The sequence below is a fragment of the Bombina bombina genome, chromosome 6, assembly GCF_027579735.1.
Source record: "Bombina bombina isolate aBomBom1 chromosome 6, aBomBom1.pri, whole genome shotgun sequence".
Taxonomy (NCBI): domain Eukaryota; kingdom Metazoa; phylum Chordata; class Amphibia; order Anura; family Bombinatoridae; genus Bombina; species Bombina bombina.
Window position 1 is genome coordinate 1,048,988,155 of NC_069504.1, and position 20,831 is coordinate 1,049,008,985.

Genomic DNA, 20,831 nt, shown 5'->3' on the forward strand with positions numbered 1-20,831 from the left:
GTAGAACAGAGATATGGCCAATTGGAGCCCTCTGCACTAGTTTTTTTTGTGGCCATTGGAAAAAAAAGCAAAACTAATTATATATGTACCATAATTTTTGTGGCCCCATGAAAAAGGTAATTTAAAAATGTGTGCTTTTGGGTGGCCAAAATTTGAGGGGAGAGCATTAGACAAAGGGTACCTGGCAAACTAACGTACATCTGGCACTAGGAAACTTTATTTGTAGGTTTAATAGCCATAAAATTATATGCAGCCCTTTAGGGCTTCTTAAAAGGATAGGAAACCCCAAAATTTTCTTTCATGATTTGGATAGAACATACAATTTTACACAACTTTCCAATTTACATCTATTATCAAATTTACTTTATTATCTTGTTATCCTTTCTGAAGGAGAAGTATTGCAATTAGCTGAACACATCTAGCTAGCCAATCTCGAGACAAATGTGTGCAAAAATTCAATGCCTCATGCGCTAAATATATTGCGCATGCGCTCAAAATACATTGGGCAATGATATAATCTTCATCGATGACGTAAAATTTGAATAATGCAGGCGGATGAACTGCAGTAAGAATACATTCATTATAAGATATTAGAAATAAAAACTAAGTGTTTCTATCAGATTTGATGAATGAAAAAGCAATTTATTCTTACCTGATAAATGTATTTCTTTCTTGACACGGCGAGTCCACAGATCATCTTAATTACTGTTGGGAATATCACTCCTGACCAGCAGGAGGAGGCAAAGAGCACCACAGCAAAAGCTGTTAAATACCACTCCCCCTACCCACAATCCCCAGTCATTCGACCAAAGGGAAAAGAGAAAGGAAGTAATCTAAGGTGCAGAGGTGCCTGAAGTTTATAGAGAAGCAAACTGTCTGAAAAACAGGGCTGCCGTGGACTCACTGTGTCAAGAAATAAATACATTAATCAAGTAAGAATAAATTTCATTTTCTTTCTAATGACACAGTGAGTCCACGGATCATCTTAATTACTGTTGGGAACCAATACCCAAGCTAGAGGACACGGATGATAAGGGTGGGACAAAACAGTTAACCTAAACAGAAGGCACCACTGCTTAAAGAACCTCTCTCCCAAAAGAAGCCTCTGCTGAAGCAAAAGTATCAAATTTAGAAAATTTTGAAAACATATGCAAAGATGACCAAGTCGCAGCCTTGCAAAGCTGATCTACAGAAGCCCCATTTTTAAAAGTCCAAGAAGATGAAACAGCCCTCGTGGAATGAGCCGTGATTCTCTCAAGAGCAGTCTCATATGCCAGCGAATAACACTCCTCAACCAACAAGAAAGAGCCGTAGCTTTCTTACCCTTACGCTTCCCAGAAAAAAAAAAAAATAATAAAGAAGAAGACTGGTGAAAAATCCTTAGTTGTCTGCAAATAATATTTCAATGCACGAACCACATCCAGGTTGTGCAACAAACGCTCCTTATGAGGAGGAGGATTAGGACACAAAGAAGGAACAACAATCTCTTGATTAATATTCGGATCAGAAACAACCTTGGGAAGAAAACCCAACGCAGTACGCAGAACTACCTTATAAAAGAGTAAAAAATTAAAAAAAAAGGTGATTCATACTGTAAGGCTGAAAGCTCCAAAACTCTTCGAGCCAAAGAAATACCCACCAGAAACAAAACCTTCCAAGATAACATCTTAATATCTAAAGAATGCATAGGTTCAAGCGGAGCCGGTTGAAGGACTCGAAGAACCAAATTGAGACTCCAGGGTGGAGTAGTAGACTTAAACACGGGCCGAATTCTAACCAAGGCCTGACAAAAAGAATGAACATCTTGCACATCTGCAGGCGCTTGTGCAATAAAATAGATAAAGCAGAAAATTGACCCTTCAGGGTACTAGCGGAAAATTTTTTCTCCTCCTGGAGAAAAGACAAAATCCTAGGAATCCTAACTCTACTCCACGAATAGCCTTTGGATTCACACCAATACAAATATTTACGACAAATCTTATAATAAATCTTCCTAGTCACAGGCTTACAAGCCTGAATCATAGTCTCAATGACCGACTCAGAAAAACCACGCTTAGAAAGAATCAAGCATTCAATCTCCAAGCAGTCCGCTTCAGAGAAACGAGATTTGGATGAAGGAAGGGACCCTGCAGAAGCAGGTCCTTCCTTAATGGAAGACGCCAAGGTGGAAGGAAAGACATCTCCACAAGATCTGCAAACAAGATTCTGCAAGGCCATGCCGGAGCAATGAGAATGACTGATGCCCTCTCTTGTTTGACCCGAGCAATGACCCGAGGAAGAAGAGCAAACTGAGGGAACACATATGCCAAACTGAAAGTCCAAGGAACTGCCAGAGCATCTATCAAAACAGCCTGAGGATCCTTTGACCTTGACCCGTACCTCGGGAGCTTGGCATTCTGATGAGATGCCATGAGATCCAAATCCGGCTACCTCTAACTGAGAATAAAGCTGGAAAATACCTCTGGATGAAGTTCCCACTCCCCGGATGAAAAGTCTGTCTGCTAAGAAAATCTGCTTCCCATTTGTCCACCCCTGGAATGTGGATAGCAGACAGACAACAGTTGTGAATCTCTGCCCACTGAATAATCCTGGCTACCTCTGTCATGGCCAAGAAACTCAGAGTTCCTCCCCGATGATTGATGTAAGCCACTGACGTTATGTTGTCCGACTGAAACCTGATAAACTGGGTTGAAGCTAGCTGAGGCCAGGCTAGAAGAGCATTGAAAATTGCTCTCAGTTCCAAAACATTTATTGGAAGAACCGACTCCTCCTGAGTCCATAGAGCCTGAGCCCTTAATGAACCCCAGACGGCTCCCCAGCCCAGCAAACTGGCATCCGTGGTTACAATCACCCAGGCAGGTCTGCGAAAGCAAGTTCCCTGAGAGAGAAGATCCTGAGACAACCACCATGGAAGAGAATCTAAACATCTGATCTAGAACAATCTTTGGCGATAGATCCGCATAATCCCTGTTCCACTGCCTGAGCAAGCATAACTGCAGAGGCCTGAGATGGAACCGAGCAAACGGAATGATGTCCATGACTGAAACCATCAGACCAATAACCTCCATGCAATGAGCCACTGACGACCGAGGAAGGGACTGAAGAGCAAGACACGTATTGAAAATCTTTGACTTTCTTGCTTCTGTCAGAAAAATATTAATCTCTAGAGAATTTATAATGGTCCCCAAAAATACCACTCTTGTAGCCGGAAATTAAGGAACTTTTTCCTAAATTCACCTTCCAACCGTGGGAGTGCAGAAAAGACAACAACTCTGTGTGGGAGTTTGCTAGTTGAAAAGATGGAGCCTGAACTAGAATGTCGTCTAGATAAGGAACAACTGCAACACCCTTCAATCGAAGCACCGCCAACAATGCTCCCAGGACCTTTGAAAAAATTCTGGGAGCTGTTGCCAGACCAAAAGGAAGCGCTACAAACTGAAAATGTTTGTCTAGAAATGCAAATCTTAGTAACCTGTGATGATCCCTGTGAATGGGAATATGCAGATATGCATTCTTTAGAACTGACCTTCCTGAACCATAAGAAGAATGGAACAAATAGTTTCCATCTTGAAAGACGGAACCCTGAGAAACATGTTTACACTCTTGAGATCTAAAATAGGTCTGAAAGTTCCCTCCTTTTTGGCAACGACAAAGAGATTGGAATAAAAAGCCAGACCCTGTTCCTGAACTGGAACAGGAACTATCACTCCCATGTCGGAAAGATTCTGAACACAACGTAAGAACGCCTCTCCTTTTATCTGGTTTATAAATAACCTGGAGAGAAGAAACCTGCCTATGGGAGGAAAATTCTTGTAACCCTGGGACACAATATCTACCACCCAGAATCATGAACATCTCGAACCCAAGCTTGAGAGAAGAAAGAGTCTGCCCCCCCCCCACACACAAGATCCATTCCCAGATCGGGGGCAGACCCTTCATGCTGATTTTGAGTCAGCAACAGACTTCCTGGATTGCTTCCCCTTATTCCAAGACTGATTTGACTTCCAAGATGGCTTGGACTGTTCCTGCTTGGAGGAAGAAGAAGATTTACCAGAGACGTTACGAAAGGAACAAAAATTACTCTGCCGACCCTTGTGTTTATTTATTTTATCCTGAGGAAGAGAATGCCTCTTCACTCCAGTAATATTAGAAATAATCTCAGCCAAACCTGGCCCAAACAAGGTCTTACCCTTGAAAGGAATAGACAAAAGCTTAGACTTAGAGGACACATCCGCAGACCAGGATTTTAACCATAAAGCTCTGCGAGCTAAAAATAGCAAAACCAGAAATGTTAGCACCGAACTTGATGACCCATAGAGAAGCATCTGCAATAAAGGAATTAGCCCAACTTCAAAGCCTTGATTCTATCTTGAATTTCTTCAAGAGGAGTATCTTGCTGAATAGAATCAGACAATGCATCAAACCAATATGCCGCCGCACTAGTAACCGTAGCAATACATGCAGCCGGTTGCCATTGATACCCCTGGTGAACATGGATCTTTTTAAGCAAAGCTTCCAACTTCATATCCATAGGATCCTTAAAGGAACAGCTGTCCTCAATAGGAATAGTGGTCCTTTTGGTCAGAGTGGAAACTGCTCCCTCCACCTTAGGAACCATCTGCCAAGATTCCTTAATAGAATCAGCAATAGGAAACTTCTTCCTAAAAATTGGAGAAGGGGAAAAAGGAATCCAAGGCTTTTCCCATTCTCCTGTAATAATATCTGAAACAGAATCTGGTATAGGAAAATCTTCCACCTGAGGAAGGGACATCAAAAAACGTATTAGGTTTACTAGATTTCTAAGGAATAACCATGACTGACGCCTCAGTCATCCAAGGTAGCCAAAACCTCCTTGAGTAACAAACAGAGGTGCTCCAGCTTAAACCTAAAGGAAACAACCTCAGGTTCAGAAGAAGGATTTACACTATCAGAATCTGAGATCTCACCCTCAGATGCTACTGAAATATCTTCCTCCTCAGACTTATAAGAAGAAACACTAGAGACACAATTGTAACAGAATCCTTATACTTCCTCTTGCGCTTCCCCTGTAACATAGGAAAAGCAGACAAAGCCTCAGATACTGCCGCGGATATATGGGTAGCCATATCCTGCAAGGAAAAACCAACCTGAGGCGAAACACAGGGCATTGCAGAAGATTGGGACGTATGAGGAGAAAGCTGCAAATTAGCCTGAACAGGAGACTCCTGAACAACATCCGCCCTAGACAATGAAGGATCAGAATCAAAAAGTCTATCCTTGTAATGTAATGTTCGCTCAACATAGTATTTAAACATAGAGAACAAGCAACAGCTTGCAGGGCCTCTTGGACCATCTTATGCCAAAGGAAAAAACCTTAATCAATAAAAAATTCTAAGTTCAAATCAGAATTTGAAAGAAACAAAAAAAACGTTACTCTCACTTTAAATTTTAATACACACTTTTTATTTTATTTTTTTTAAACTAGAAAATCTTGCAACAATTTTTCACAAAATGAACGCTCAAAGAGACAAACGTTATAGTCCCTGAAATTAAGACAGAAACTTAAATATAAAAAGAGCAACAGTCCCACAAAAAACAACAGGCAACCTCCACACCTCAGCAAGCTCTGCTAAGGTGCCTACCTGACCATCTTACTGCCGGGAGCAAAGTCAGAAAATGATCCGGACCCCCACACAACCGCACCAGTGAGAACACTTCCCTCTTCACATCTGAGGGAAAATATTAACTTGTTCTAATGTTTAAAATGCACTCAGGTCCCTGGGAGGCAGCTGAGAGGCTAAAACGCTAATAAAGTACCATAAATGAATATATGTGATACGTATGGAAAATAGAAATACACCTCATGCCTTTATTGAAATAAATACATTGTTTATATATCACTTAGCAGCTTAATTATGCACTGTGTTTTAATTTGAAATAGTATTTTCTAAGCTGCCTCCCAGGGACCTGAGTGCATTTTAAACATTAGAACAAGTAAATATTTTCCCTCAGATCTGTAGACGTGAGGCTCACAGGAACTGTAGTGACAGAACAGGAAGTATCATGATCCCACAGCACCGCCTGTAAAGAAAAAGCCGGTGTCATGTCGGTGCTAAATTCTGATGGGTCACTCTCATGCTACAGTAATACCAGTCCACCAACCACCTGCTAGAGACACCTCCTTCTCAGTCTATGCCCCGCCTCTCCTGCCCGGGACCATCCCAGGAACGCTGACTGCTCAGAGGGAAAGACCCGTCACGTGTGCAAAATTAAGGTGTTCTAGTAATTTATAAGAAAATCCCGATTTTCCCCCCTATATCGCCCAGCCCTACTACACAGCAACATAAAGCATGTCTCAAGATAAAATCTGTGTTTCTAGGGATCCCATTGTACTGATAAGAATTCTTAGATTATCTGACCCTTAAATCTGTGTCTGAGTTGCTGTCTGCACGGGCCAACACTTTCCGCTTACCTCAATACATCTTATAATGCAGTGCCAGGCTCATTAGAAGCTCATGCAAGACCTATGTGAAGTTGGCACCCCATGTTTGGAAAAACTGAATTTAAATATACCATTCGTTTGTGCTGATTTGTGTGCAAAAACGAACATTTGTGCTGGTTTGGTTTAGGAGATATTGCGCATTATTTTTTTATGAAACCCCGCCCACTTTGCACCCCATGGTATGCAATTTTAAAAACAAATATACCATTTGTTTGTGTTGCGTTTGTGCCAATTTGTGCCACAAAAACTAACGTTTGTGCCGGTTTGGTTTCGGAGATATAGCGCATTATATTTGCTGAAACTCCGCCCACTTTGCACCCCATGTTATTCAATTTTAAAAACAAATATACCATTTGTTTGTGCTGCGTTTGTGCGGATTTGTGCCGTTTTGGTTTCGGAGATATAGCGCATTATTTTTTTTATGAAACCCCGCCCACTTTGCACCCCATGTTATTCCATTTTAAAAACAAATATACCATTTGTTTGTGCTGCAAAAACGAACGTTTGTGCCATTTTGGTTTCGAAGATATAGCGCATTATATTCGCTGAAACTCTGCCCACTTTGCACCCCATGTTATTCCATTTTAAAAACAAATATACCATTTGTTTGTGCTGATTTGTGCCGCAAAAATGAACGTTTGTGCCGGTTTGGTTTCGAAGATATAGCGGATTATATTCGCTGAAACTCTGCCCACTTTGCACCCCATGTTATGCAATTTTAAAAGCAAATATACCATTTGTTTGTGCTGCAAAAATGAACGTTTGTGCAGTTTTGGTTTCGGAGATATAGCGCATTATTTTTATGAAACCCTGCCCATTTTGCACCCCATGTTATGCAATTTTAAAAACAAATATACCATTTGTTTGTGCTGCACTTGTGCCGCAAAAACGAACGTTTGTGCCGGTTTGGTTTCGGAGATATAGCGCATTATATTTGCTGAAACTTCGCCCACTTTGCACCCCATGTTATGCAATTTTAAAAACAAATAAACCATTTGTTTGTGCTGCATTTGTGCTGATTTGTGCTGCAAAAACGAACGTAACATGGGGTGCAAAGTGGGCGGAGTTTCAGCAAATATAATGCGATATATCTCCGAAACCAAACCGGCACAAACGTTAGTTTTTGCGGCACAAACAAATTGTATATTTGTTTTTAAAATTGCATAAAATGGGGTGCAAAGTAGGTGGAGTTTCACCAAATATAATGTGCTATATCTCCGAAACCAAACCGGCACAAACGTTAGTTTTTGCAGCACAAATCAGCACAAACAAATGGTATATTTGTTTTTAAAATTGAATAACATGGGGTACAAAGTGGGCGGGGTTTCATAAAAATAATGCGCTATATCTCCGAAACCAAAACGGCACAAACATTCATTTTTGTGGCACAAACTAATGGTATATTTTAATTCAGTTTTTACAAACATGGGGTGCCAACTTCACATAGGTTCATGCAAGCAAGCAGTGGCAGCAGTTATTGGAAGTGGCTTCTGATATAGAGCACATTCCTTGGCTGATCACATCTGCTCTGATTCACAGGTGTCCCAAAAATATAGTGTTTGCAAAGGAATATGCAAGACATAAGTAAAATGAAATTTAAAACATTAGGATAATTTGCTACATATTTTCATGAATAGCTGTATTCATAAAAATAAATGTACGGTTATTGTTTTTACATAGGTTGAAAGATCTAAAGTGCACTCAGATGTGAGACATCAGTCCAGGGATTATACAGTGCTCTGTATCAGGAGTATATTGTTATCTGCATTGAAACCAATGTGGTCATGCATCACCAGTCCACCACCACCACCACGTATTTGTAAAGCACTAACAGATTCCGCAGCGCTATGAACATAGGTGGTATACAAAATAACATTTACAGGGGTCAAGTGGGTACAGTGCCCTGCCGAGAGTTGCACTGTTGAATGTTAACTACAAACAGCTGGGCTCATAGGCTTACATGCTATGGGGTTTAAGGGGATAGCAGTGGAGATAGGAAGGTTAGTGTATGTTGTATGCATCCCTGAATAGTAGAGTCTTTAGGGAGCACTTGAAGCTTTCAAAACTAGGGGAGAGTCCTGTGGGGCGAGGCAGAGTTCCTTAAGATGGGAGTCCTGTGGAGCCAGTCTGGAAAAATCTTGTAAGCGGAAATGTGAGGAGGTAACAAAAGAGGAGAAGAGTAGGAGATAATGAGCGAAGCAAAGGGGACAGAGAGTATCTGGAGACATTGTTTGAGACGTAGGGGGAGCAGTGCAGTTTAGGGCTTTGTGTATCAGAGTGAGAATTTTGTGTTTAATCCTGGAGGCAGGAGGAAGCCAGTGAAGGGATTGGCAGAGAGGTGAAGCGGATGAAGAGCGACGTGTAAGGAAAATGAGCCTGGCAGAGGCATTCATTATGGATTGTATAGGAGCTAGGCAGCAGCTAGGGAGCCCAGAGAGGATGGAGTTGCAGTAGTCGAGGTGGGAAAGGATGAGAGTGTGGATTAAAATCTTAGTTGTGTCTTGTGTAAAGAAATGTCTAATTTTAGAGATGTTTTTAAAAGGTGGAAGCGGCAGGCTTTAGCCAAGGACTGAATGTGAGGAGTGAAAAATAGATCTGAGTCAAGTGTGACCCCAAGACATCGGGCATGTGGGGTTGGGGTAATAATGGAGTCAACAGTTACAGAGAAATGGGGGGGTGGAGATTTTGAAAAAAGGGGGGAAAAATAAGGAGCTCAGTTTTGGAGAGATTTAGCTTGAGGTAGTGAGAGGACATCCAAGATGAGATATGAGATATAGACAGTGACACGGGTTAGCAAGGAAGGAGATAGTTCTGGTGCAGAGAGATAGATTTGGGTGCCGTCGGCATACAAATGATAATGAAACCCGTGGGACTTTATTAAGGAACCTAATGAGGACGTGTAGATTGAGAAGAGGAGGGGACCGAGGACAGAGTCTTGCCATACCCTAACGGAATGAGGTAACGGGGCAGAGGATTCACCAGAGAAGGCTACACTAAAGGTACGGTTAGACAGATAGGAAGAGAACCACAAAAAAAAGCTGTGTAGCAGATACCGAGGGTTGGAGCAAAAGAGGGTGGTCGACAGTATCAAAGGCTGCAGACAGATCAAGGAGGATAAGTTGAGAGAAGTGGCCTTTGGATTTTGCTGTAAGTAGGTTGTTGGTGACCTTAACAATTGCGCTCTCTGTAGAGTGTCGGGGGGGGAAATCAAGATTGCAGTGAGTCAAGAAGGGAGTTTAATGTAAGGAAATGGGATAGACGTGCATATACTAGCTTTTCAAGAAGCTTTGAGGCAAGAGGTAGTAGGGAAATAGTGTGGTAGTTGGATGGGGAGGTTGGATCGAGAAAAGGTTTTTTTGAAGATAGGTGTGACCAGTGCATGTTTAAGAGATGAGGGAAATATACCAAAGCTGAGGGAGAAGTTGAAGATGTGTGTAAGTATAGGGGTAAGGGTAGAAGAGAGGGAGGGGAGTAGCTGCAATGGGATGGGGTCAAAGGCACAGGTAGTGAGGTGAGAGGATAGTATAAGGGCAGAAAGTTCTTCCTCTGCAACAGGGGCAAAAGAGCTAAAATTGTTGGCTTTGTGGGTTTTGGACGATTGTGAGCTTTTGGGGGGGTGGGAGACCGGTAGAATGTTGCAATCCGATTTCATTTCCGATGGAGTCGATTTTGTTGTTGAAATAGCTGGCAAAATCTTGAGCTGAGAGAGAAGTTGTAGTGGGAGGTGGGCGAAGAGTATTGAATGTGGAGAACAGACATTTTTTGGGTTTGAAGAAAGAGTAGAGAAGTAATGTTGTTTATATAGATTAAAGGGCAGAATAGTAAGAGTTCAAGATTAACTTATAGTGAAGAAAGTCAGCTGAACTCAGAGATTTCCTCCAGTGCCACTCAGCAGTACGGGAACATCTGCGTAGGTACAGTGTCAGAGTAGTATGCCAGGGCTGAGGATGAGTGTATGAAATGTGGGGCCAAATTGTCAAGGACCAATGTAATGGTGGCGTTGTAGTGGCCGATAGATTCATTAGGGCAGAAAAAGGAGGGGGTGGAAGAAAGGAGAGGTTCGAGAGAGGTAGCGAGCTGTTGCTGATCTAATGACTTGATTCTTCTGTGAAGTTTGGTGTGAGGGGTAGAAGGAGGGAGAGTTGTAGGGAAGGAAGTGATGTTACAAGTGGGGAGGTGATGGTCAGAAAGAGGAAAAGGTGAGTTAGTGAAGTTTGAGTTAGTGCATCGATAGCTGAAAATCACCATCTTTGTGAGTGGGAGAGTCAGTCCATTGTGACAAGACGAAAGAGGTAGTGAGTTGCAGAAGCTGTTTTGCAAAGTAGGCAGTGGGATTATCAACAGGGTGGTTGAAGTTGCCAAAAATGAGGGCAGGTGTATCTGAGGAGAGGAAATAAGGTAGCCAGGCAGCAAAGTGATCTAGAAATTGAGGAGCCAGGGGGGCGGTATATGACTGCAACACAAAGAGAGGGGAGAGAATAAGCAAATAATATGTGTTTCAAATGAAGAAAAATGTGAGGGAAGAGAAGGGCTGTATTTGTTGAAAGGTGCAATGAGAGGAAAGGTAAATACCAACACCACCTCCTTGTCTATTATCAGACCTAGGAGTGTGGCTGAAGTGGAGACCCCAATGTGACAGTGCGTCAGAGGAAGCTTTGTCTGAAGAAGAGAGACAAGTTTCTGTGAGAGCCAGAAGATTGAGAGAGTGGGAGATAAAGGTCATGGATAAAAGTGAGCTTGTTGCAAACAGAGCGAGAGTTCCATAGTGCACAAGTGAAGGGGGTGGTGACTTTAGATGCAAGAGGAATAAGATTAAGGTTAACAGAGCTTTGTTTTTGAAATCTATTAAAGGGCACACGTGGGTGTGCAGGGCAAGGAAGTTGTGGGGGACCAGGATTAGGGGCGATGTCACCAGCAGCTAGTATGAGCAAGAGGGAGAGTGACATGAGATGAGATGCAGATTTGCAGTAATGTTTTTGCGATGAGGTGCAAGGGGGAGAGAGAGTCTTTTGGAATGTGTGAAGTTCATGGGGCCCATTATTCAAGCTCCGGATGGAGCTTGCAGGCTCGCCAGAAACAGCAGTTATGAAGCAGCAGTCTAAAGACCGCTGCTGCATAACCCTGTCCACCTGCTCTGAGCAGGCGGACACACATCGCCGAAAATCAACCCGATCGAGTACGATCGGGTTGATTGACACCTCCCTGATGCGCGAATCTGCAGGGGGCGGCATTGCACCAGCAGCTCACAAGGGCTGCTGGTGCAATGCTGAATATGGAGAGCGTATTGCTTTCCGCATTCAGCGAGGTCTGGCCGACCTGATCCGGATCAGGTCCGCCAGACCTTTTGATAAATATCCCCCCATTAATACAAAAGCAAGGTGAGGTTAAAGGGACAGTATACACTCATTTTCATATAACTGCATGTAATAGACACTACTATAAAGAATAAGATGCACAGATACTGATATAAAAATCCAGTATAAAAACGGTTTAAAATCTTACTTAGAAGCTGTCAGTTTGGCTCTGTTGAAAAGGAAGCTGGAAAGCCCACTGCAAGTGGCAAATAAGACCCCCCCCCTCCCCCTTCTTTTGCATATGAAAAGACCCTTTACACAAACTGGAGCAAGCTGGAGAAGGTAGCTGACAGTATTCACATAAAACTTTGGGGCTTGGTTAGGAGTCTGAAAATCAGAGCAATGTTATTTAAAAATAGCAAAACTATACATTTATTTAAAAAAAAAAAAAACTTTATGGGCTATATAAATAGATCTACAAAACATTTATGCAAAGAAAAAATGAGTGTATAATGTCCCTTTAAGAGAGATGGGCTAATGAACAGTGCAGGTGGTAAGGGGGAAGGAGTAATAGAGTAAAGTAGTTAAAGACAAAAGGTGGCAGAGGGGAATATAAAGATATTGGGCATTTTTACAAAATAGTCCAAAAGTGGATAAAACTCAGTATTAAAACAGAACTTCCCGTATCCCTTGTTCAATCCTTGTATAATTCTTTGTGCCTCACTTATATGTGTTCACTTAAAGGAAAACACAGCAGATTTGCATAATCAACAAATGCAAGATAACAAGACAATACAATAGCATTTACTCTGAATTTCAAATGAGTAGTAGATTCTTTTCTAACACATTTTAAAGTTATATATATTTCCACTCCCCCTGTACCATGTGATAGCAATCAGCCAATCACAAATGCATATACGTATAGTCTGAGTTCTTGCACATGCTCAGTAGGAGCTGGTGACTCAAAAAAAGTGTAAATATAAAAGACTGTGCACATTTTTTTTAATGGAAGTAAATTGGAAAGTTGTTTAAAATTACATGCTCTATCTGAATCATGAAAATTTAATAAAGCCTGAGTGTCCCTTTAAGAGATGTGAACAGATGATCTTACAATACTGCTATCTAAACCTGCATTGCTTCCCCTAAGCAGTGTTAAATTTATAGGCCAGAGCATTTAGCTGATTGCAATAAGTTTAGGTAATGACATGGTCAAAGACAGTCAAAAGGCCAATTTGGAAAGTTTGATTCAGAGTGAGATAAGTAAAACTATCAGACAATAGAATTTCTGGGAAGCTGGGGTTATGCCATTAGTGAAATTAAATATTTAGGAGTTCGAACAAGTATTGACACTTCGCAACTGGTATCAACAATCCCTCATAATAGTACACAAAGGACAGATATCACGCACCCACTGAACCATATTGCATTCATTAAGCAGCTAAGTGGAGTATTTTATAATTTTAGATAACACATTTAATTGCTTGTTGGGCGTCACCAGTCACATGAGCAGCCTTGTGCGAACAGTGGTAATAATGTATATCTTCCTTAATAGTTTAAAAATGTTGGTATGCATATTCCTGACTGCAACAGGGCTTATAGAAAATTTGTTTTAATGCACCTCCAGGCTAAATCAACTAATATTTTTTTTTTTCAATGCTTGTTACATAAATTATTAAATAAATTTTTTATCAATTCTGCAATTAATCTGTGCTTTGGAAAGCTTAAAGGAATATGAAGCCCAAATGTTTTCTTTCACGATTCAGATAGAACATGCAATTTTAAGCAATAGTCGAGTTTACTCCTATTAATTTTTCGCTCTCTTGGTATGTTTATTTGAGGAAGAAAAAAAAAAAAAAAAAAAAAAAGGAATGTAAGCTTAGGAGCCGGACCATATTTTTTGGGTTCAGCACCTGGGTAGCGCTTGCCGATTAGTGGCTGCAGGAATGTAAGCTTAGAAGCTAGCCCATTTTTTGTACAGCACCCTGGGTAGAGCTAGCACATTTAGCCATCAATCAGAAAGTGTACCCAGGTGCTGAACCAAAAATGGGCTAGCTAATAAACTTACATTCCTGCTTCTTTCAAATAAAGATACCAAGGGAACAAAGAAAAACTGATAATAGGAGTAAATTAGAAAGCTGCTTAAAATTGCATGCTTTATCTGAATCATGAAAGACAAAAATTGGGTTTCAGCCTGGTACTTAGCCTCTTCGCCATCTCAATGCTCATGGAGTTAAAAGGACAGTCAACACCAGATTTTTTGTTGTTTAAAAAGAAAGATAATCCCTTTATTACCCATTCCCCAGTTTTGCACAACCAACAGTTATAATAATACGTTTTACCTCTGTAATTACCTTGTATCTAAGCTTCTGCTGACTCCCCGGTTATTTCAGTTATTTTGACAGACTTGCATTTTAATCAATCAGTGCTCACTCCTAGGTCACTTCACGTGCATGAGCTCAATGTTATCTATATGAAACACATGAACTAATGCCCTCTAGTGGTCAAAATACATTCAGATTAGAGGCAGTCTTCAATGTCAAATAAATTAGCATATGAACCTCCTAGGTTTAGCTTTTAACTAAAAATACCAAGGGAACAAAGCAAAATTGGTGATGAAAGTAAATTGGGAAGTTGTTTAAAAAAAAAAATTGGGATTTGACTGTCCCTTTAAATAATCCTGATCCGAACAGAATGATTGGCAAGCAATTTGGTTGTGCTAGAGCAGGGGGCGTGGCTGCACAAGAATTTACCTGTGCAATGTTAAATGCTGCAGCTAACCATGATAAATGAGGGAATTTGAATAATGAAATTTGAATTTTTATTTCAATTCCCTTTACTATTTTAAGTATTTCTGACTCACATTTATTTCATGTGTGTCTATTAGAATATAGCATCCACTCTAATGCCATCAAAATTATAAAGTAGACAAAAATAATTTTAAGTAAACCTACAGAGTCTGAAAATATATTAGAATCAAAGTTTGTTAGAATAAGCTTACACTGCAAAAAGGGTAGAAACAAAAAATACTCAGTCAAATCTGCTGGAAAAATGCTGCGTTGGAAGCTGAAAAGAGCCAAATGAGCCTTCCTATTTTATGTATATATAGAGGCATAATCTGCCTCCACAGTTTGAATAAGAGAACTGCTTGTTAGGAGTGTAGCAGTATATTTAACTGCCAGCCTTTCAAACATCCCACATCACAGCCAGCAGTGATCAACTACTGCTTATGTTCAGAAAAACTATGAAACAACTAAGGCAGATGTTTATGTTTTTTTATCAACATTAAAGGGACAGGAAACACCAAAAATATATTTCATTATTTGGATAGAACATACAATTTTAAACAACTTTCCAATTTACTTCAATTATCAAATCTTTTGCTGACAGAACAGCACTGCTTTACTGGCAGCTAGATGAACTCATCTAGTTAGCCAATCACAAGAGACAAATGTGTGCAGGCACCAATCACCAGCTAGCTCCCATTAGTGTAGGATATGTGAATATTATTTTTCAACAAGTGATACCAAGACAATGAAGCACATTTGAAAATAGAAGTGAATTTAAAGGTCTCTTAGAATGACATGCTCTATCTGAATCTTGCAATATTCATGTTGACTTCCTTATCCTTTTAAGGGGGTGTGGAAATGATACATTAAAGGGAAAGTCTAGACAAAAATAAACTTTCATAATTCAGATAGGGTATACAATTTTAACTTTCCAATTTACTTGTATGATCTAATTTGCTTTGTTCTCTTGGTATTTTTTGTTGAAAGTTAAAAATAGGTAGGATTATATGCTAAATTTCTAAGCCTTTGAATACCTCCTCATATCCCAGTGCAGTTTGACAGTTTTTCACAGCTAGACAGCGCTAGTTTATGTGTGCCATATAGAAAACATTGTGCTCACTCCCATGGATTTATTCATAAATCAGCACCGATTGGCTAAAATGCAAGTCTGTCAAAAGAACTGAAATAAGGGGGCAGTCTGCAGGGGCATAGATACAACATAATCAGAGAGGTAAAACATTTATTTAAAGGGACAGTCTACACCAGAATTCCCTAGTTTTGCACAACCAACACAGTTATATAAATACACTTTTTACCTCTGTGATTACCTTGTATCTAAGCCCCTGCAAACTGCCACCTTATTTCAGTTTTTTTGACAGACATTCATTTTAGCCAATCAGAGCTCGCTTACCTGAACTCCACGTGCGTGAGCACAGTGTTATCTATATGACACACACGAACTAACACGCTCTATTGGTGAAAAACTGTCAAAATGCCCTGAGAGAAGAGGCGTCCTTCAAGGGCTTAGAAATTAGCATATGAACCTCAAGTTTAGTTTTCAACTAAGAATACCATAAGAACAAAGCAAAATTGGTGATAAAAGTAAATTGTTTAAAATTACATTTTCTATCTGAATCATGAAAGTTTATTTTGGACTAGACTGTCCCTTTAATATAACAGTGTTGGTTATGCAAAACTGGTAAATGGGTAATAAAAGGGATAATCTATCATTTTAAACAACAATTCTGTAGTAGACTGTACCTTTAATAAAAAGGGATATTATAGTCAAAATTAAAAAACACAAATATTTTAGCACAGTAAAAAATGTAAATGTACAATATAGTTAAAAGCATTGTTGCAAAACTCCTGCCATATAGTGGTCCCAGGTATATGAACGCTCCTTAGCCTACCTAACTGCTTTCCACCAAAAGGATACCAAAAGAACAAAGTCAATTTTTTTCAACAGAAGTAAATCAGAGTGCACTATTAAAATAAATACAAAGAAACTTATCTGAATCATAAAAGGAAAAAAAAATGGATTTCATGTCTCTTTAATATCCTGGTTACAATTTTCAACATGTATCCTAAAGATGGGTGGGTATGACAGTAGTCTGGCTACTACTGTTTACACAATATAGGAAATATAGGTTTTATGTAAGTTAAATCTATCCATCACTACTCAATACATTAATTACGCTGTTACTGACTTCTTCACATAGCACAAAACAAATGGGTTATAAGTGGTTATATGTGTCAATGGATTGTAAAGAGAATAGTCAGATGTTCAATACTCTGTAGCATCTCTAATCATTGTTGATATACTAAAATGGTACCCTAGATTTCAGTGGCTCTCAGTGCAACGAGACAACTTTTCTTTAGGTTTTTATTTTTACACTGGCCTTTTTTCCTGTAAATAATAAGAGATGCAATAAATGAGTTCTATCAGCCAGTGAGCCACTATAACAACACAACAGGAAATAAAAGGTGTTTACGGTCTCTTTAAAAAGACAATGAACTGACATACGTTCAGTGATGCATCTAAGCAGTGCTTGACAAATGTTTTTAAAAATTAGGAGCCAGTAAGAATATTTAGGAGCCAGACCGTTGGATTTGTATATAGACATATGGAGACTAACCCAAAAAGTTAGGAGCCAGGGGTAAAATTCTAGGAGCCAGTGGCTACCAGGCTCCTGGGTTTGTCGAGCCCTAATCTAAAGAATTAAATATGTAGAAATTCTACTAGTGCATGTATATCTACTGTGGCTTGTTAAAAGAAACATACCTAGTTAGCAGGTTTCTAGCCAGGCCTTTTGCTACTATTTGTTTAGGACATATATCCTGACCCATTATACCTTAAAGGGATATGAAACCCAAAAATGTTATTTTTTGATTCAGACAGAGCATAACATTTTATAAAAGTTTCCAATTTACTTCTATAATAAAATTTGCTTGGTTCCCATTAAGAAGAGGTACCTAGGTAGGTGTCTGGAGCACTAATTGACAGGAAATAGTGCTGCCATCTAGTGGTATTGCAAATAGATAACATTCTTGCAAAACTGCTGCTAGACACATGTGCGCACACCTGAGCTTATCGCACTGCTTTTCAGCAAAAGATATTAAGAGACTGAAGAAAATATGATAATGGAAGTACGTTAGAAAGTTGTTTAAAACTCCAGTCTTTCTGAATCATGAAAGAAACATTTTGGGTTTCATGTTGCTTTAAAGGGACATTAAACACTTTGAGATGGTAATATAAAATGATAAATTGTATATAATAAAACAACTCTGCAATATACTTTCATTATTTATTTTGTCCTCTTTGCCTGTAATTCCATTCTGAAATTGTGAGCTTTTCAGTTCCTGTTAGAAATGGAAGTGCAGAACACTGTTAAATCCAGCACAACCATTGGCTGCACACTCTAGTGACCTATTTATAACTGTCTCTAATTGGCCACAGCAGAGAAGGTAACATAAGTTACAACATGGCAGCTCCCAGTGTTTTATAGACACTAAAACTTTACACTTATTTTGTCACTTTTTAAACAACTAATGAAACTTTAAAAAATACATCTACATGTTAGTCATTGGCTAATCTTTTCTTTGAATGCATCATTCTATCTAGCATGTATTTAGTGTTTAATGTCCCTTTAACAGACCCCACTCTCAGCATTACATTTGCTAATTATGAAGGGGATTAACCAGCAGCAGCCAATCACCACTTATGTAAATAATGAACCAGAAAGCAAGGCAAAGTTCTTGTGCTCCCATGAAGCTACAGTCAGTCAGACATGTCGTCCACTACTAGATGACGGAGCAACACTATAGAATTTTGGTAAGTACAAAAAAAAAAAAAAAAGTAATCACTCCATGATCAATAAGCATAACAAATGAAACAATTCGATACCAATAATTATACACACAATTTTGGAAAACTGGGCTGATAATGGTTTTATAGAGGAATTTTGGGCAAAGAATACCAACCATTAGGCGCTAGAATCTAAGGAGCCGTAACTCCTATAGATCTCTCTAGTAAAACTAATATCAGTTGAGGGTAAAAAATAAAAATCAACCTTATTACCCAAAAAGCTCTGGAACTACCATTTTAATATACATTGTGTTAGATAAGAAAAAAATATTTCATAGCCCAAAACTGTGCTGCTAACAAATCAATATTCTGGATGTTTTTTCAATTTCCAACTACTTTCCAATTTACTTTGATTAGCAAATTTGTTATCCATTGCTGAAGGAACAGCATTTCACTACTGGCAGCTAGCTGAAACATCTAGTTAGTCAATCACAAGAGACAAATGTGTGCAGGCACCAATCAGCAGCTAGCTCCTAGTAGTGTAGGATATGTGCATATTCTTTTTCAACAAGGGATACCAAGAAAACAAAGCGTATTTGAAAATAGAAGTGAATTTAAAAGTGTGTTAAAATGACATCTTCTACCTGAATTATGCAGGTTCCATTTTGAATTTCCTCTCCCTTTAATTAAACCCTAAGAACAATGTCTCAGGACATGTCAAGCTTTGCACTAATCTACTACCGTTCATACAACTTGATGAACACTTATTGTATTTCACGGCAACCTATTTATCTGCGTTCCAAAGATTAGCTATGTAATTTAATTCTTTATTTATGTAGTTTTTCTCCCTCCCAATGGAAACTAAGGTACCAAGCATTGCAGGCTATTTTTTTTTTTTTAAAACAAAAAATAGGGAGTGGCTACAAAAGCCATTACATAAAACAAAAACAACTGCTAAAACATGGGGTTTCCCACAAAAGAATTATACCAGAATAGCTCTTGACATGCTGGGTTGTCTGCAGCAAATTTGGACCCCATGTTACTGTAAATGTAGAGGTTAATCCATCACTGTATGGCAGTTTAAAGCAATCAAGGAGATAAAGCTACCTAACCTGCTTGCAGCCATGATTTAACCACTTCATTTACTTCCCTGCTGCCTTCAGTTTCTGCTAGTAAAGAATTAAATCAAATAAATAATTGTGTATACACGAACATGAATGATATCAGAATGCAGTTTTTTATATTTATTTAGTTTTTTGTTTGTTTTGGGGTTGTTGTTTTTTTTTGTTTTGTTTTTAACAAAACCTGTTGATCCCTATAGTGTTTCATGCAATTTATTTACTAGAAGGATCTGCGAGAAGTAGGGAGCCAGGAGATACACAACAAATATAAGGTAGTTGATCCACACACAGACGTCTCTTGTCATCAGGACCAGCAATATAATTTCACCGCATTCACCTGTTAGGGGAGGGCGGGCAGGCCGTGAGTCTCACATACCTTAGGGGGGCGAATTTTGCAGATCCCCGTCCTCTCAGCGATGGGGCGAATCCGTCCTATGAAGCTCAGGGGGTCGGAGAATTCCTCCCAGCTAGGCTCAAACACTGGGCACTCCGGAGGGGGCACGAACTCGGTGTAAGTAGCCATGATGGTGCCGTGCGCAGACAAAGGCAAGTCCCAAGCAACAGCAGCAGCAGGGTCACACGGTTTCACTCCTGTCCCGGGACATGGTCAGCTCACAGGAGATGTCCCTGCAGGGGTGACAGCGTGACACAGCCGGGTGACCATACCCTCCCTACCAGAGGCCTCCACCAAGTGACAGCTTTCACGGTAGTTAGATATCCTTGTACTTTACTGATGCTCCCGTGTTCCCGGTAACAATCCTCTCTCCAATGCCTCCCGCTCACAGTCCCTTTGATCTCTATAAGCGCTATACGGTCTACAGTGAATCTCTAAGGTTGTAATCTATCAATCACCCGGTAATGGATTCCGGTTTGTTTTCCTCACAGACGTCGACCGGAAGTGAGGTCACAGAATAGACTGTCTGTACAGGAAGTGTTTGCCTCCGCTACTCGCCACAAGTAGTGCGACGAGGAAGAGGAGGTCGCAAAAATGGTAACAAGGATTTTAGCGTATACCTCGATGCTTAAAGGAAAACAGAACCGGTTGGATTACGACCTGAAGACCGGGGAGAGGACCCTAGTGTGTTTTCGTGAACCCAGAATATCCCTCCGCAAGCATGGGCTTTAAAAAGGATTAAAGGGACAGCAATCTACGAGTGACCGCTTGGAGGCGCTAGAGAAAGAGATGACGGCGACCCCATCACCACCACACTTTATTTATTTAGAAAGGTTGACTTGATTGGGTTTATTAGTAGTAGACTATGAGGACTGTTCCATAGGAGCTAGACGTCTTGAGTATTGAATTACGTCCCGATACAGGGACATAACTGAATTATATAATCTTCA

At 39.9% G+C, this 20,831-nt stretch overlaps 1 protein-coding gene across 4 annotated transcripts in view; it reads right to left on the reverse strand.

Annotated features, from left to right (window-relative positions):
* Positions 1-20,398, reverse strand: part of KDM5A (lysine demethylase 5A) — a 389,966-nt gene extending 369,568 nt beyond the window's left edge. For all 4 annotated transcript variants that reach the window (XM_053718826.1, XM_053718824.1, XM_053718825.1 and 1 more), the window contains exon 1: positions 19,864-20,398. In XM_053718826.1, coding sequence (XP_053574801.1) covers positions 19,864-20,010 — 147 coding nt within the window. In that variant the 5' untranslated portion in view covers positions 20,011-20,398. The remainder of the gene's footprint in view (positions 1-19,863) is intronic.
* Positions 20,399-20,831: the final 433 nt, after the last annotated feature.